This window comes from Heloderma suspectum, chromosome 4, assembly GCF_057233095.1.
Source record: "Heloderma suspectum isolate Gila_16-S chromosome 4, 16-S_ref, whole genome shotgun sequence".
In the NCBI taxonomy this organism is placed as follows: domain Eukaryota; kingdom Metazoa; phylum Chordata; class Lepidosauria; order Squamata; family Helodermatidae; genus Heloderma; species Heloderma suspectum.
Window position 1 is genome coordinate 158,353,680 of NC_139461.1, and position 17,807 is coordinate 158,371,486.

The 17,807-nt window shown below is 49.3% G+C and overlaps 1 protein-coding gene across 2 annotated transcripts in view; it reads left to right on the forward strand.

The window, feature by feature from the left end:
* Positions 1 to 4,738: 4,738 nt before the first annotated feature.
* The window catches only part of LOC146347593 (protocadherin gamma-C3-like), an 81,138-nt gene continuing 68,069 nt past the window's right edge, over positions 4,739 to 17,807 (forward strand). The window contains exon 1 of one of the 2 annotated variants that reach the window (XM_084850926.1): positions 4,739 to 12,414. In XM_084850926.1, the coding sequence (XP_084707052.1) occupies positions 9,976 to 12,414 (2,439 nt within the window). In that variant the 5' untranslated portion in view covers positions 4,739 to 9,975. The remainder of the gene's footprint in view (positions 12,415 to 17,807) is intronic. The other variant, XM_084850927.1, reaches the window with a different exon arrangement.

Genomic DNA, 17,807 nt, shown 5'->3' on the forward strand with positions numbered 1-17,807 from the left:
TAGCAGTTATACTGTTATCATAACGATTGGTGCCCACTGGTGTCACGTGTACCAATAGTTATGATAGCAGTTATACCATTATCATACCGTTATGTGTAGATTCAGCCTAAGTCCCAGCAGATGCGAGAGATTTTATCCTGGAAGTTCCTAGTAAATGCATTACAGCAGGCCTCGGCAGGGTCTACAGTCTCCTTAGAGCCAGCATGAAATAGCCCCTGGACGACCCTGAAGATTTGCTGGGTGGCAGATAGAAGATTAAATAGAGGCAGCAAGATTATGGTTTTTTGTCACCCTCACTGCACCTGAATATACTTTACCATAGGCACATACCAGCATTCAATTGTATCTGCTAGGATTTTTTCTCTATCTGTACTCAAGCCGTCTCCTGTTTTGTTTCATCAGCTCCGGGGTGTACCACAGAGCAGTACGAGCTCTACTCAGGAGAGGGCGCGCAGGAGCAATCGTACCAACCGCCTGGGTCATTTCTGCATTCCACAGATCAACCAGGGTTTTGACAGTAGAGCTCACCATAACAGTCAGAAACCTCCCAAGAGTCCTCTGGAAACCATCTGGATCCATTAGCCTCCAGTGGCAGGCCATTTTAATAGGACCCCCACTGGGTCCCCCACTGTGTTGGGCCAGCAGGACCTATCTGTCCTGCTGGCCCAACACAAGGTGCAAACACTACAGACCAGTAATCACATGGGCAGGGAGCCTGCAGAGGGAGATGGAACTCCTGTAGACCACAGCAATCCCCCTCCCTGGCCCTTGAGCCTACCCTGATGCTGAACCAAGTACCCCAGTGGGCTGAGTTGAGAGATACTGACTCCTCTCTGCTCACCCACCCAGGTTGCAGTTATGCATGCCAGATCGCCTCATCCACTCTTGAATCATGGATAAGGGAGGTCTTATTCTGAACTGATCTGGCATTTAACAGCAGCATCCGGAGGCCCGAGGGCAGGCTGACAGGGCAACCACCATGCCTGCGGTTGGGGGGAGGGCTGGAACACGGCACAGCCATCAACTGTCTGGGCCATGTTCCCCAACCTAGTTCCCACTGAAATCAATGCAATCCTATCCATGTCTAGTCAAAAGTATGTCCCATTGAGTTCAATGGGGCTTACTCCCAAGTAAGCGGGTATAGAATTTTAGCCTGAGTCTGGATCTAACCCAATATTTATTATAAGTTTGTCTCTAGGCTGTATAGCAAAGATTATTTGGAAAGATATTTCCCCCATGACATTTTCCTGGTGTAAAATCTGTCCAAGATGCTTTTTGCCCTATTAGAGAAAACATATGCTATACCCTGTAGAAGGGGCTGTGAGTTGTGATTTGTGTTCAGTACCGACATGACTAGCACCTCTTACATTTTTCCAAGAGGATTTCTCATTTGGTCCAACATGTCTCTGTATAACCTGCTATCTTTGCACAAGGCACAGTGCTAATCCAATCAAACCCATAAAATTCCCTCTATTACTCTTTAAGACTGAAATAAGCTGCAGACAGAATTCAATGCTGTGCTCTCATTCATAAACATTTAGAAACAAATCTGGCTTGAGGAAGAATTCTGTGTAAGTCAAAAGCTTCGCAAGTGTTTGCATGCTGCTTTGTGAGGCCTGGTTGAAATTATCAGGTATTATTTTACCAACTCTTTGAAATGGGTTCTGATGCAGGGCCAGCGCCATCTACACGAGCCTTTTACTCCAGGGCGGCTGCGAGTCAAGGTCCCTCAACTGATAATGCAGTCACCACTTCGCAGCCATCTGTGGTTTTCTCCCGGAAAATGCAGATTTCGAAGGAGGTGTTTTGCTGCAATGTTTTTCATTTGCTGCGGTTCCCCCGCAGTTACGAGCCATCTGTCCCTTCCCCAAACCAACTTCAGATTTTGCAGGGGTGTGTTGCAGGCGTGCATAGTGCCTGTGTCACTCTGTGATGCCCCTTTGCTCCCCCCACCCCTTTGCAGCTGCGCAGTTACAGAGGCACAGGGAGGCATTTTCATTTATTTAATCACACTTTCGCCCATTTTTTAAGCTTCGTATCTTTGCAATGGTTGTTTTAGACTCAGTGCCTAAGGGCTGGGGGGGGGGCTTTTGGGGGACGACCAACTTCGCTCCACCATTTCGGAGCAATGGGTAGGCACATACCGCTCACACGAACCATCGCAAGAGTCAGGCTGGAGAACTGACAAACAGATGGCATGGAAATGAAGGGGCACAGAACACCCACTTTTTACCTAACGAGGGACAGAAAGACACAGCAGAACCCATAAAATACAAAACAGCCACTGCAGTGTCGCACCCCCACGCTCATGGGACTGCACGGCTGCGCATTAAAGTATAATGGCAAAAAAGAGGGCACAGTGGGGTCTGTTCGGGAAGTGTGCAGTAAATTGCGAGTGTATTGCAGCAGAAGCTAATTCGAAGCTGCAATTAGGGATGGACGAAAGCCCCTTACCTGGTCACGCAGCTGTTTTCGGGGGGGGGGAGAGTCGCTCCATTTATCCCCCCGAAATTCTTGGCAGGTGGGGAGGTGCCCCGCCCCTCCCTGCTGAAATTCTGGCCGGGGGGGGCGCCCCATCCCTCCCCGCCGAAATTCTGGCCGGGGGGGAGTGTCCCGCTTCTCCGGCGGCGAAAGAAAAAAGTTATGTAAAAAAAAAAACATGATAGGCTACGTAACGATTTACGTAGCCTATCACGGCTAGGTTTTCAAAGTCAGCCGTGATAGGCTACGTAAATCGTTACGTAGCCTATCACGTTTTTTTTTTTTTTTACTTTACTTGGAAATGGCGGCAGTGGTGGCCGGTTGGAAGACTGGCCGGCGAAGCGCCGGCGGGACCCGCCACCGAGAGGGACATTCGCACGAGGTAAGTCCCATCCCGGGGGGGGAGGAGAATTTCCCCACCAATTTCAGGGGGCCGAATGCATTGGCATTCGGCCTCCTGGAGATTCGTGGAGAAATTCTCCAACATCCCTAGCTGCAATGCTGCGCAGTTGCAACGGGGTGGGGGGTGAAAGGGGATGGGGCCCTCATTTGTATGTGCCCTTGGGCAAGAGGGTATCAGTGGGTCCCTGGGACCAGCCCTTCCCCCTCAAGCCACACTGCTCCCTCTTGGGCCCCATCCCCTTCAACTGAAGCAAGTCTCCACCACTATGACAACCCCTTATTGGCAAAGAAAAACAATAGAAACTTTTGAACTTCACTAGTTGCCTTTCTAATGTTTTTGTGGACAACATAATAACTTAGGGATATAGCCTGATATCCAACCTAAACTTTAATCAGGAGGTGCAATCTGTTACACCGGTGAGAAGAACAAACTTCAAGCAAGCATTCAATTAAATGTATCGGAATCATATTAATTACTGTGAACCGCCCAGAGGGCTTCAGCTATTGGGTGGTACAGAAATGTAATAAAAAAAGAAATATTGCAAATTACTCATAAGATTTTGCAAACTTGCAGTTACAAGTTCATCCATCCAGTAAAGACAACATCAGTGTAATTCTCACAGAGGCCCCCACTTGAGATCACAGGGAGCTGCCTTGCGCAGAGCCGGACTGCTGGTCCATCTAGCCCAGTAGCGGCTAAACTGGCTGGAGGAGGACAGGCGTGCGAAGCACTGCTCTGCCACTGAGCAGCCTCCCCCTCCCTTAAGATCAAACAAGCCAAACTCAAAACAACATAGAAACGACCTTGCTCAGTAAGAGGTCTGTCCCAAAGAGAAAAGCACAACCGCAGTCAAGACAAAATGGAGCCCAGGGTGGGGGGACGGGGGGCAAGGGTGTGGTGCTGCCTTTGTCTAGTTTAACTTTTATTTCTTGTTGGTAGTTGTAGGCTACAATCCTATACATACTTATCTTCAAGTAAATACCATTGAATTCAGTGGGGCTTACTTCTGAGTAGGCATGTATAGGATTGCACTGTTAGTATTGCAATGGCAGAAGGAAGGATTCAGAAATTGTGTTTTATATTTTTGCAGCCATCTGGTGTTTTTCACAAATATTACCATACAGTAAGGCTGCAATCTTATCCACGTTACCTGAGAGTAAGTCCCATTGAACTCAGTGAGTGGGCTTACTTCTGAGCAGAAATACATAGAACTGCATTGTTAGAAAATTATCTAAAAACCTTGAGATACCAGACAGAGGCCTTGGGCAAAAAGGTTTGGAAAATGCTATTTTTAAAATGTGTCACTTACTCTACTTGCGGCCTAATTAGCTGTGTTTCATGTCCTCCTGTCAGTGCCACCACCTCTCCCTCCTTGCTTCCTTGTTTGGGCACTCCCCCCCCCCCCCGGATGAGTGGGTGGCTGGGGCAGCCTCTGCCCTTCGTGCTACTACTTGCTCAGCAGCCTCCTTGCTTGGGTGGTTTGTGTGGAGGGTTGGGGGGGTCGACGTGCAGCCTCTCTGCTCTCTCGCAGGTACAAGAGGTCACTGGATGGCTAGCTGGTATGGAGTGCAGCACAGCAGACACCTCACTGGTGTTGAGCCACAGGCCTGGGCAGCTCATTCAGCAGCTCCACACCTCCTTGTGGGGCTCCTGGCAGTGCATCTGGATGGCAGGCAATGCGTAGCATCCCCACTCTCCACCTTGAAAGTTCACCCCTCATTTGGCTGTTCGGTGAGCAACTAGCCTCCTGCCTGGTCATGAGCAGCCTGGCCAGCGAGACAATCTTTTGGCTGGCTTGCTCCCAGAAGTGGAGAGAACAATCAGCAGCAGCAGCCGCCTCTCATTTTTGTCACATAGCTGCTGCAGAGAGCTCAGAAGGGGACAGGCTGAGAGAGATGCAGCCCCCACCAGTCGGCATGGGCCCTTCTGAGCTGCAGGGCCCTGGGCAGCAGCCCCACTCTGCCGACCTTTGAGGCCAGCCCTGTTCCAATGGACCCCCAGGCCTCCCTGTGTTTGACCTTCCACCTGAGATCTCAGCTTTCCAATTCCAGTTAGTTTACCAGAAAATTATTTGTCATTTTTATGTAATAAATAAATTTGGCTTCAGCTTGTCTGATAATACTACTTCTATATTTATTATTGTTATTATTAATAATATAATAATATTAACTATTGTATTTATTATTGTTGTTATTAATAATACTATAATAATATTAACTACTATATTTATTATTGTTATTAATAATACTATAATAATATTAACAACAACATTTGCAATCTACAATCTACAAATAGCACAAGAAAATTAAGTAAGTAACCAAAGCAGCAGCAGCACCAATCTGTGATAGTACAGACAATAAAACTGCAAAGCCATAGAAACAGCAATGAAAACAGTCATAAAAAAGATGTAAAAATAAGATCAGCAGGCAAAAAAGCAGAAAGCATATATAGCATTAAGGGAGCAAACAAAAAGTACAGAGTTAGCTGCCAGCAAAGGCTTTTTGTAACAAGAAAAGATTTGTCAGTGGGACGCTTGGGAAGATGGCCAGGTGACCTTCCTTGGGTAGGGCTTCCATAGTATGGGTACCCCAAGGAAGAAGGCTCTGCTTATAGCCCTTATGAGATTGTTTGGGGAAATGATGGAATTTAAGGCATGTTCTCTTATCTGAAAGAATGGGGAAAAAATACAGAAAGAGATGTTTCCTAAGGTACACTGGACTCAGGTCACCTAGAGCAGGTGTGGGATACCTGCAACCCTCAGCCTAATTTCAAAAGGCCTCCGCAGGCTGTGGGTTCAAACCTCTGAGCAGAGCGGCATGCCCCTTCCCTGGCAGTCTGCTGTGTGGGGAAGGGAGGGGGTGAGGAAAGGGAGAGGCAGGAAGAGAAAAGAGGCGACACCCCCACTTTTGGCTCTGGCCCCGCCCACTGCCAGCTTTGGTCCTGCCCACTGCAGACGTGTGACCCCTGCGGGAACGCCACCCTTGATAGAAAGGCTTCCCACTGTGATCTAGAGCTGTGAAGAACAAACCCGGAATTGAGCTTGCAAGCAGAGTAGCCAGTGCAACTGCGCTAGAATTGGAGCCAGAATGCTCTGCGCTAGCTGTAGCTTTGTAGTATCTTTGAGGGGAGGCCTGCACAGGGCTCAGTGCAGTAAACTAGATTACTAAAGCATGTGTAGTGGTAGTCAGATAGAGGTGAACAATCAGAAATTTGCTTGTCACGTGGGCCCTTAAGCCTTGGGTTATGTGAGCCAAAACAGTTATTACGTGGTAAGTCTGTGACTGGATCTCACCGTGCAAATGTCTTATCCTAGATCAGCTGTATGTGTATGGGGGGGGGGGGTTGAATCAGGGTGACAGTGTGAAGGGAAGGGGGTTCTAGTCCTTTTCCACTGTGCCATGGCCCCAGTCCAAATCACACACATTTCAAGCTGCCAAGGAAGGGAAAACATACAGGCATAATGCAGCAGTTTCAGGAGGGCAAATTTGATTATGGCTACAGTGCAGCAGGAAAGGGTTCGGCCCTGCTCCCGTACTGCAGCTTAGGGCCTCCTGTGGTTGCTTTTAGGAGAGGAAAATTATGTGGGGCAATTCAATCACAGATCTCCCGTTTTATGCCTAGTTTGGCCCTAAGTACATATGCTCTGGAATTCCATCATTCCTTATGGTTTCCAACACTGGCCTTTGATTGAGGATCATCAAGGTCGGGTACAAAGACGCACATTCACTGCAAAAAGTTTTACTTTGTGGCTTTGCCAAGAAGTCACAATTGGCATTGTCAGGCTCAAGGCTGGCCCCATTAGGCAGGCAGCTAGTTTGGGATGTCATCAAAGGGCAGCACATTGTTAGTTATTGGATTTACTATTATTTCTTTACTGCCAGGAGAGACAACACAGGTGCTGGAATAACTTGACCAGGCTTGGGTATAATGCACCTTGACTGTGTGTGTGTGTGCGCGCGCGCGCGCGCGTAGGGGGGGCATTTGCTGCTGTGCCTCAACCAGAAAAAATACCTTGGATCTCTGAGCTGGTAGCATTAACAGTACTTCACACATTTGGTCTGTGCTGAATCTGCTGTCCTGCTGTATTGTTTTTTGCTTTTCATGTGCTGACTCCGGTTTTATCTGGTTTTACTGTTTATGCTCTCAGAGTTCTGTGTTTTATCACTGTAAATGTGAGCTACCTTAGGGACTGCTGTTAGGGTCAAAAAGTGAGGTATACTTTTTTTTTTTTTAATAAATAACCACAAATAAAAGGGAGAGAATTAGGAAATATTTGATGCCATCTAGCAGCTACTCTTGTAGGATTGCCCACATACATTGTTTCTTCTAGAGCATTCACACGATGCAGCCTCAGTGTCCTTTGGAATACTATTAAATTTTTACTGCTGGATCAGATTATATGTGCATCTTTAGGCAGTCCATCCTTAAGACTGCAATTCTGTATACACTTACCTGGGAGTAAGCAATTAAACTCAGTGGGGCTTACTTCTTAGACACATAGGATTGCACTGAAAATATACTTGGCTACACTTTGGGAGGTACAACGGTAAGGATTGGGTCCACCCTATGGTGCCCAGAGAGTGCAGGTAACTGAGCAAGAGGAGGAGGAGGCAAGGTCTGCCTGATCACCCTCTGTCTCTGGAGGTCCTGCTAGGGAGCAGTAGAGCCAACAGGGCTGCCTTCCAGCAGCAGTTGCTGGCTCCAGTGGTTTACTTGCACTTTCTCTCTCTCTGGGTGGCATGCGGGGAAGACGGGGCCCAGGGAGAGGCCTCTTTGCCCCGCTTGCTTGTCCTGTCTGGGCCCAGCCCCCCCACCACAATGCCAAAAGTGAGAGCAGAGGTGTGCAGGGACCCAGATCCAACCCTTCCGACTGTGCTACCAGGGGCGGTAGCAGGGGCTTCCACTGGCTTGCTCCCTCATTCAGGGTCTCCCTATCATGATATCCAAAGCGAGGGAGCAAATGAGCAGGTAGAGCCTCCCAGGGAGAGGGAGCAGGTGAGCAGAGAGAAACAGCAGCTGCTGCTCCTTTCACCAGTCACTTGCCCCATCCTTCTTGCAGTGCTGCTAAAAGAATGGAATGAGCAATTGTGCAGGAATAATGACTGCAGACAGGGCCCACTGTTCCAGCACCCCCAGGACCAGCGCAGGCCAGCAAGAGGAACAGCTGCTGCCCCCTCTGGTCCCCTCATGCTCTATCTCTGGGCAGTGTGGCAGGGAGGACTGGGCAAGCGACGGTTGTAAGGCGTGGCCACCACTGCTTCCAACTGATAGCTTAACCTAGGGGCGTTGGAGAAATCCGCAACGGAGTCCAATGAGTTCCGATTTCTATGAATCCAAACTGCAGATTCCGCAGCGGACTGGCTTTTTCCAAGTCATGTGGACTTGCTGACAGTTGTGTGTGCGTGCATGTGTTTTGTTTTTTAACTTTTTGGAGGGATTGGTACAAGTGCAGATAAGTGCAAATGCGCATTTGCAAACAGGAGCAAAATTCTTGTGCATCCCTAAAAAAACTCTCAGATTCTGTCAAGGAGCAGACAAGAGAACGAAAGACACCTGACAATCTGCAGAACACAGACGGAATGCAGTTAACAAAATCTGTACACCCCTAGCCCCAGTGATCTGTGCTTTGGTCACCTCCTGGCTAGACTACTGTGTATGTGCTCTCCATGGGCCTGCCTTTGAACAGGGTTTGGGAACTGCAGTTAATACAGGATATGGTGGCTAGATTACTAACTGAGACTGGGTACTATGATCATAGTACACCAGTGGTACACACTTGTTCCAGCTCCCAGTCCATTCCATGCCCAGTTCAAAGTGCTAGTCTTCAGGACCAGTGTCCTTGTTAAGATCTTCAGTAGAGGGTCTTCCGTGAGAGTCTCTGCCATTAGAGATGAGGCAACTGGCTACCATGGAGAGGGCCTTCCCGGTGGCATCCCAATTATGAAAAGCTCTAGAGTTTCACCTGGCACCTGCTTTCAGTACTGGGCAAATACCCTTTTTATTTTCCCAGGCCTTCTAGATTTAATTTTAGCCCTACTGATTGTTCCTATCTGGTTTTTAAGATTGTGATGCCTTTGGGTCTTTGTGGTTTATTATTTTGATTTATATTATCTGCATTTTAATTGTTTATTTTCTTTTTACATAAAGCACCCTAAGAATTTCTACTGAAGGGCAGTATAGACATTTCCATAATAAATGGATAAAAATAAATATTTTGTTGTCTCCCGCTGGGGCTCTACCTGCTCCCTCACCCTCTCTCTCTGGGCAGCGAGGCAGGGAGGAAAATGCCACCACGGCTACTTGGCTGCCCTCCCTCTCTCTCCGGGCAGCGTGGCAGGGAGGAGTGGGCTTGTCCTCATTGCATCACCTAGGTGGGGAGTGCAGGTGAGCGAGCAAGAGGCTGAGGCAGCTGCGCCTTCGACCAGCGGCCCCTGCCTAGCTGCATACCTGTGCTCTCCCTCGGGCTAACGCAGCCTCCCCCTCCCCACCCTTCTCCCTCTGGGCAGTGCCACTGGCCAGTCCTATCTCTGTGCGGCCCAGGGAGCCAATGCCAGCCGACCACTTCCGCCTGCCTGCTCGCTCGCCCTCTCTCCGCGGGTGGCTGGTGGGGAAGACTGTGCTGAGTGGAGGGCGAGGAGCCCGGCCGCCCCGCCCCGGCCTCACCTGGAACAGGCCCAGCTCCGACCCAGCCCCGCAGCCGTAGCAGGGAAGCGAGCTGCTGCTGTCGCTCAGGCCTGGCAGCGGCAGCGGGCGGGGGGCAGCACTTCTCCTGCAGTTATTGGCCGGGACTCTACGCGCCGCTGTTGACCCAACGACGTTAGCTGGGGAAGCTGTGAGGGAGCTGGGACGCCGCCGCCGCCGCCGCCGAGATGAGCGCGAGCCGCAGGCAGCGAGAGAGACGGCGACAGAGCGAGCGTGGCGAGGCGTCCTCCCGTGGCGGTGCCGGAGGGAGCCATGCCTGACTGCCCGACTCCCTCACCCCACGCCCGGGACGCGCAGGCTGGCGGCAGCATGAACGGGCCGGCTGAGAACTTTTAGCGGACGCCCCAGCAAACTTCGCGAGGCCCGGGCTGCTGCGCCTCCCTCGTGAGATGAACGGCGCTGCTGGAAGGGGCCGATGGCTGCCGCGATGGCTGCCGGGGCTGTGGCTGTGGCTGGCCGCCTCGGGCTGGGCCTCCGCCCCCCTCCGGTACGCGGTCCCCGAGGAGAGGCCCACGGGCTCCTCGGTGGGCAATGTGGCGCTTGACCTGGGCCTGCCTCTCCAGCAGCTGCGGGCGCGAAACCTCCGGGTGGTGTCGGGAGGCGGCCGACAGTACTTCGAGGCGGAGCTGAGCACCGGGCAGCTGCTGGTGAGCGAGAGACTCGACCGGGAGGCGCTGTGCGCGGCGGTCTCGCCGTGCGTCCTGACCCTGCAGCTGGTGGCGGAGAGCCCGCTGGAGCTGTACGGCGCGGCCGTGGAGGTGCAGGACGTCAACGACCACGACCCCGCGTTCCTGAGCGAGCAGATGCGGCTGGAAGTCAGCGAGGCGGTGCTGCCTGGCGCACGCTTCCCCTTGGAGAGCGCGCAGGACCTCGACGTGGGGGTCAATGCCTTGCAGACCTACCAGCTCAGCCCCAACCAGCACTTCGTGCTCGACGTGCAGGCTCGAGGGGACGGCACCAAATACGCCGAGCTGGTGCTGGAAAAGCAGCTGGACAGGGAGCAGCAGAGGGGCCTCCATCTGGTCCTCACCGCGCTGGACGGAGGGGACCCGCCGAGGTCGGCCACCTTGCAGGTGCTCGTGGACGTCCTAGATGCGAATGACAACCCCCCTGTCTTCAACCACTCCGTCTACAGAGCCAGTGTGAAAGAGGACACGCCTGTAAACACTCTGGTTGTCAAAACCAGAGCTTTTGATCTGGATGAGGGCCCCAATGGGGAAATAATTTACTCCTTCAGCAGCCACACCCCTGCCAGAGTCGGACAGCTCTTTGCTCTGGACTCTGCCACTGGAGAACTGAGGCTCAAGGGATTGCTGGATTTTGAAGAAACCAGGTTTTATGAGATTTATATCCAGGCAAAAGATAAAGGCTCTAATCCTGCTGTGGCGCATTGCAAAGTTCTGGTTGAAATAGTTGATGTAAATGACAACAGCCCAGAAATAACAGTGACCTCAGTGTACAGCCCAGTGCCTGAAGATGCAGCTCCAGGAACTGTGATTGCTTTGCTAAGTGTCACCGATCAAGACTCTGGTGACAACGGCCTAGTCAACTGCTTTATCCCCTCTGGCATTCCTTTTGCCCTCAGTTCTTCCCTTAAGAACTACTACACATTGCAAACCAAAGAACCCTTGGATAGGGAACTTGTCTCTGAGTACAATATCACCGTCACAGCTCGGGATGCGGGCGCACCCTCTCTCATGGAGGAAAAGCAAATACTGGTCAAGGTATCTGATATAAATGACAATCCTCCTAAATTTCCCCAACCCTCCTATGATGTGTACATGGAGGAAAACAACCTTCCAGGGGCCCTGCTTTTTAACATCAGTGCCTCTGACCCAGATCTCAACCGGAATTCCCACCTTTCCTACTCTATCCTGGAGAATCACAAGCCCTTGGGAGATTTGGTGGGCAGATATTTTTCAATTAACCAGGAGAATGGTTCTATTTATGTCCTCATGCCCTTGGACCATGAGGACATAATGGAGTTCAGGCTAGTGGTACAAGTCCGTGATGGAGGCATTCCACCCCTTGCCACTAATATGACAATCAATGTTTTTGTCACAGATCAAAATGACAATCCGCCCAGAGTCTTATACCCAAACTCAAAAAACAGTTCTTTGCTTCCAGAAGTCATCTCACCCTCAGTCAGCCCTGGATACATGGTCACCAAAATTGTGGCTTGGGATGCAGATGCCGGTTACAATGCCTGGCTTTCCTATGTACTCCTCCAGGCCACTGACCCAGGACTCTTTACTGTGGGGCTGCATTCTGGGGAGATAAGCACAGCTCGCCCTCTGCAGGAGGAAGACCCCCAGAAGCAAATGTTAGTCATCTTAATAAAAGACAATGGGGAACCCGTTTTGTCCTCCACTGTGACCCTCACAGTAACAGTAGCAGAGACATATAGGGAGACACTGACAGACCTTACAGCTGTGTCCACTACATCCCAAACAAAGAAGCACTTGACTTTCTATTTAATCCTTGCTGTCATCTTGATCTCAGTGGCCTTCTTTGTCACAGTGGTTGGGGTGGGCGTCTATAAATTCTACAAGTGGAGGCAATCCAGGGATATTTTCAAGACCTCCAGGAGCTCCCTTTATAGAACCCCAGGGCCTTTTAACCACATAGACACTGTGCGGAATGGATTTACTCCTCCAAACTTCTACCAGCAGGTCCTCACGACTGACTCTCGCCAGAGTGACCTTTTGTACAAAATGCCCTTTGCTCCCAGTCCTATGGGGAGCCACCAGAGTACTATCACAAGATGTGATGCTGCAATCTATAACCAGATAACAGGCACAAATAGCAGGCTTCTAGTGCCCTCAGAGGTAATGTATGCTTGAGAGAGCTTAAAGAAAGACCACTTATTCTCTTCTTCTGACAATGTGACAGTTCTTGTAAAACATTTTCTTTTTCCCATCTTCTATCTCTATCTCATGGTGTGTAATAGTTTAACAGCATAATTAAGAGTACCCCCATTTAAGTCCCATCACTTTCCTGTGGCATTTCCTCCCTATGTTATATGAAGTTGTGTCGTTCAAACAGTTCTTTCTGTGCCAAGTCAAATCATTGTGAATTATTTAGGTAGTCTACCATTGATGGGTTGCATATACGTCTGCAGTGAATGATAATTTCGAATAGGGTTATATTTAATGAAAAAATGTATGCAGACCCAGAAGACAATGAAATAGTAATACAGAGTAAAGAAATTACAAGTATGTAAGCTTGGATACATATTAGAAGAATTCTGAAGGCTGTTTTGCTTGTGTGATTCTCCAAGATGCTCAAGGGAGACCATCTGCAACAATTCCTTGGGGCCTAACCCCTGGTGCTTTTCTGTTTACTGTTCACCTACTATAATAGGATGTAAATTATAGCTTTTTCCTCTCCTTCATACCTTGGGAGAATGTGGTGGAATCAAATCTATTTTGTATATAGCCAAACAGGTTATGCAAAGGAGGAGAAATTGTAGCAGAAGAAGGAAAAAATGTAACAAGGCTCCGGTAATGGCAGCAGCCCTGCAGAGAATGTGCTGTTGGCACATACAAGATGGGCATTCCTAGAAAAGGGTATGAGCATGATGTCGCCTTTCAGAAGAAGGCCTACCCCCAGGGCTTGCACCAGGTTAAAGGGAACAAGGTGCCCTCTGGCCTTCCCCAAAGCACCACTCTAGTGCCCCCCCATACACACAAATGAATTTACCAGGTAGCAGCAGTGAGCTCAGGCGGCAGCAGGGATGGATGGCAGCAGATAGCGGCACGAGGATGGGTGGAGGTGGGTAGTGCTGAAGAGGAACAGCAGCTCCAGAAACCTGGCCATCTGCATTTCGTCACAACACCTTTTGGCTCCAACATGCCATCACAGAGGGGCCCAAAGGCATTAGGGGTATTGAAGATGGTGATGGCTGCAGGTGCCTGGCCTGGTTCATCTCTTCTCAGTGCCAGGTGACCTAATTAAAAAAGGGGGGATACCATTGCCAGCTGTTGTGCAACCCTGGGGCCCAAGCCTTTGCCCAAACATGCCATTGCTGATGCCAGGCCTGCCTACCCAAGTGCAATACTCTGTATACTCTGCCTACCCAAGTGCAATACTCTGCCTACCCAAGTGCAATACTCCGCCACAAGCACAGGCTTTTGGCCACATCATTCCTCTGTACTAGTGACAATCCTAGAAATGCTCCTCTCATGCTCCCTTTGATGCACTTGATCAAGGGGACCCCCCACCTGTGGTCATGGTCACTGACCCCCTTCCAACCATATTGCATTAGGTCAGGCATGGGTGAGAGGACTCATGGCCATCCAGAAGCTTTGGCTTTCAACTCTCATCATCCCTCACCATTGGCTATGCTGCCTAAGGCTGATGGGAGTTGTAAGCCAAAACATCTGGAGGGCCACAAGTTGCCCAGTACTGTATTAGGTGGCATGTGAAAACGGGTTGTCTGCATGTACAGCCCTTTCTTATATTCTGCCCAACACGTGGGAGGTAAGAGTGGGACCAGCAATCACATGTAGGTCATGGGGGGGGGGGTGTCCCTCTACATGGTCACTGTATGCAGAAGAAGAGAGCTAGTCTTGCACCTTGATTATGGCAGCTTTGCAGTTGAATAAATGAGAACTAACACGGGAACATAGGAAGCTGCCTTATACTAAGCCAGAACATTGATCAATCTAGCTCAGTACTGTATATATGGGCATAGGCAAGCTGGTACCCTTCAGCTGGTACCCTTCAGATTAAGCCCCATCCACCATGGCAAATTGACAGGGATTATGGGAAATGTGGTCCAATATATCTGGAGAGCACCAACTTGCCTACCCCTGGGTTAGACTGACTGGCAATGGCTCTCCAGGGTTTCAGACAAAAGTCTTTCCCACCCATATGTCGGAAATTGAACCTGGGACATTCCGCATGCAAAGCAGGTGCTCTACCACTGAGCTATGGCCATAAGAAGACAAAGGGACTGAAAGAGATGGGTTCTTGCTTCATAGAGTGTCTGGGTAGCCAGCCAGATGGGCGGCTAATAAATCAAATAAATAAATAAATAGTTTTATTGTTACCAGGCTATTTGTACACTATTTGCAACTGTGCTCTCAAGGGCAAAATGAGAATAGGTGTTTATCATTTGTTTGTGGATTTTGTGTGTGTGGAGGGAGTAAAATGCTAGGGCAAAAAAGTACTGCATAGGAGTTGCACACTTACAAAAGTTTCAGATTTTGTGCTTATGATGATGATATTTGAGGCCTGCACAACTTGTGACCCAAGACAAACACTGTCCTCCAGCCATATATTTAGCCTGCCAGATTCTTGACAACTCTTTTACTTTTACAGACTCAGGCAGGCAACAAACATTGAAGGTCCCTGATAAGCCACCATATGTGGATAGTGAGTTGTGTTCAGGTGGAAGGTTCTCAAGTTGTGCAGACCTGGTTTGTTTTATTTATTTACGTTTTCCCTATTAATCCTAGGCTCAGTGTGGATAACATTTTTTTTAAATAATAGGAGAATGTGGCATATATTATAATCAAAGTTCCATCACAAGTTCCTTCTGCTTTGCTTTTATTATGCAGTTGCTCAGATCTGAAGGGCTTGCAAGGCTTGTTGAAAATGTTTGGGCTTGGGCTTGGACAGACTAGGGGAGAGAAAGAAAGTTCCAAATCTGGGGAACTGCCGCCAAGAATGCCTTCCTGTGTCCTCACTAGTCTGAACTAGCTAGGAGGGCATTTGCAGTAGAATCTTCAGTTCCTCGGGGCACAAAGGCCTTGTTCTTATGGAGGTAGTCAAACTGTGTCTGGGCTGTACTACTTCAGACCGCAGGTGGAGGCTCACATGATAGCATTCCATACCAAATACTCCCCAGAATTTTACCTGCAACTATTCTAAGCCTAGACTTGTTTCAGTGGAGAGGAACATTTCATTTTCAGACCTCCACCTGCAGTTTGAAGTGGTACAGTTCAGACACAGGTTAACCATAAGGGATTGGGGGTGGGGGATTTAAAATGTGTGTAGGCCCCAAGCTCTTTATGGATTAGTAGTTTAAAACATACAACATGTGGGTGCTAGTAGAGATACTATTTCACTAGAATAATGTGTTTCCTGTTGTGCTCCGAATGAAACTTTGGAAACAGTTTTCAAGGGCAGCCACATTTAAAGTTCATATCAATCATCAATAAGTCAATATCAATCATCAATAAGACGTTAATATTTTCTTATATGAAAATAAACATTACCTGGAGCTATTGACTATAATCCAGAAAAGCAGCTATATACATACTTATGAACATAAAAACAATAATGTCTCAGATGCTTTGCCCAGATGCTGACCAAGCACACTGGACCACATACCTAAGCATTTCTCTGATTTTTTCACAAGGCTCCACAAGACAATTGTGGCCTACAGTTGCCAGCTCTAAAGATTTGACCTGAAGTTTCAGGGTTCTAACCTTCTCACAGTCGTGAGGGGAAAGACTATAGTCTCAGGATGAGTGGCCAGAGAAAGAACTATTTTCTAATTGCCTTGAGAGTTCTTGCCATATATTCCACCCCCACCATGTCCATTAGTCTTTACCCTAAACCATCAGGCATGGGCAGACTTTGTGTAGGAGCCATCCCTTGCCTCCATCAGGTACCACTAGGCTCTGCCTCTGTCCCACAAGGCTGTACCCCATGGCTTTCCAGGCACCACTGTTTCACTCCTATGCTCTTTCCCTGCATGTCATGATCTGAATTTGAGGAGACCTGGCAACCATACTCTGTTCTCTACTAACCTGAGGCACCATTCACTTTGTAGTCAGTATAGAACAGCTGAACGGTGATTGTGGAGATAATAGTTGCTAGGACTACACATACCATATTCTTTTAAAATTTTCATGAAGTACTATTTTCACTATAAAGAGAAGAACTTGTATGTGTGTCATGTGTCCCTTTGGAGGATCTGGGCCCCTGAAAAGGAGTCTGAGGCTTTGCAGAGTTGGCCTCTGAGGGGACAGGTAGCAGGGGAAGCAATAGATAACGGCATCTTCACCAGATAGTCAAGTGGAAGCATCTTGTCAACAGGCTGCACATGAGACAATTGGAAGTCAATTCCAGATAGGTTCTCTGAAAGTGCAAGCTGAGACAGAAGAAGAACCAGCAAAGAGTCAGTGAAGGAATAGGGAGCAAGGCAAGAAGCAGACAAAGGCTTAGGAAGGTGGCAGGGTCTAGGAACAGCACACCAGATATCTTTGCACTACAAATTTAAATAGGTTATATACTAGTTTAACGGCCTTGGCTTCCTCACAAAGAATCCCAGGAATTGTCTGAAAAGAACCATAGATTTCCTCACAGAGGCCCTCAGAGCGCAGGTGAAGCTCACGTGATTGAATGTTCCTCCTCAATGCAAAAGCGTCTGGGCATGTAGAAAACCAAAGGTCGGGGAGAAGGGTCCTAGCCCTTTTTGCTTGTTTGTTGCTTGTATAGGGCAGCATTCAACCATCTGAGTCCCCACCTGCAACCTGATGTGGTATGGCCCAGACTCAGATGTATAACCTCATGAGAATTAGGCCAGAAGTACAATTATCAGGGTTCCTTGGGGTGGAGGGCAAGGGAATGACTTATACTGTTTTGTCTGCAATGTAGATACATGCATAGGGTGTACCTGGCTACACAATCAGAGGCTATGGGCAAGATGTTTTTCTAGGAAACAGTGGTAGTCTGTGGTTAAACGTGCAGAGGGGATGAAATAGGGCCAGCCCCAGCCCAACTTCCCCCACCACCTGAAGCGAGAACACGCGCCGCCTTGTGCCCCTTCATAGCACTGCCTTGTGACCTTTCCTGGTTGTGGGGCTCTCGCGAGAGCTTGCCCATGTCCCAAGAGAGCTCGCTCAAATTCTCACGTGTTAAGCTGCTGTCATGCAAGAGTTCAGGCGGTCTCTCACAGGGCCCAGCTGCAGCCTCAGTAAGGGGAAGCCGGGGGGGCGGGTAGGTTGTGTGGCTGCTCCAGAAAGCCCCACCACCTGCTGTCTTGTTGCGGCAAATGCTACAGTGGGAGAAGGCTCTCTAGAGCACCCACTGGAGGGGGTGGGATGGCATGGGGCGGCATGAGCGGTGCCATTTGCTGCTCCTCCCACTCTTCCCCCTGATGCGGGTGCCTCAGTCCATGTCATGGTAGGGCTGGTCCTGAGCAGGCTTCAAGAAGCCTGGAGAGAGTGAGGTTCTTGGAAGGCCCAGGCCATGTTCAGTTTAAGCC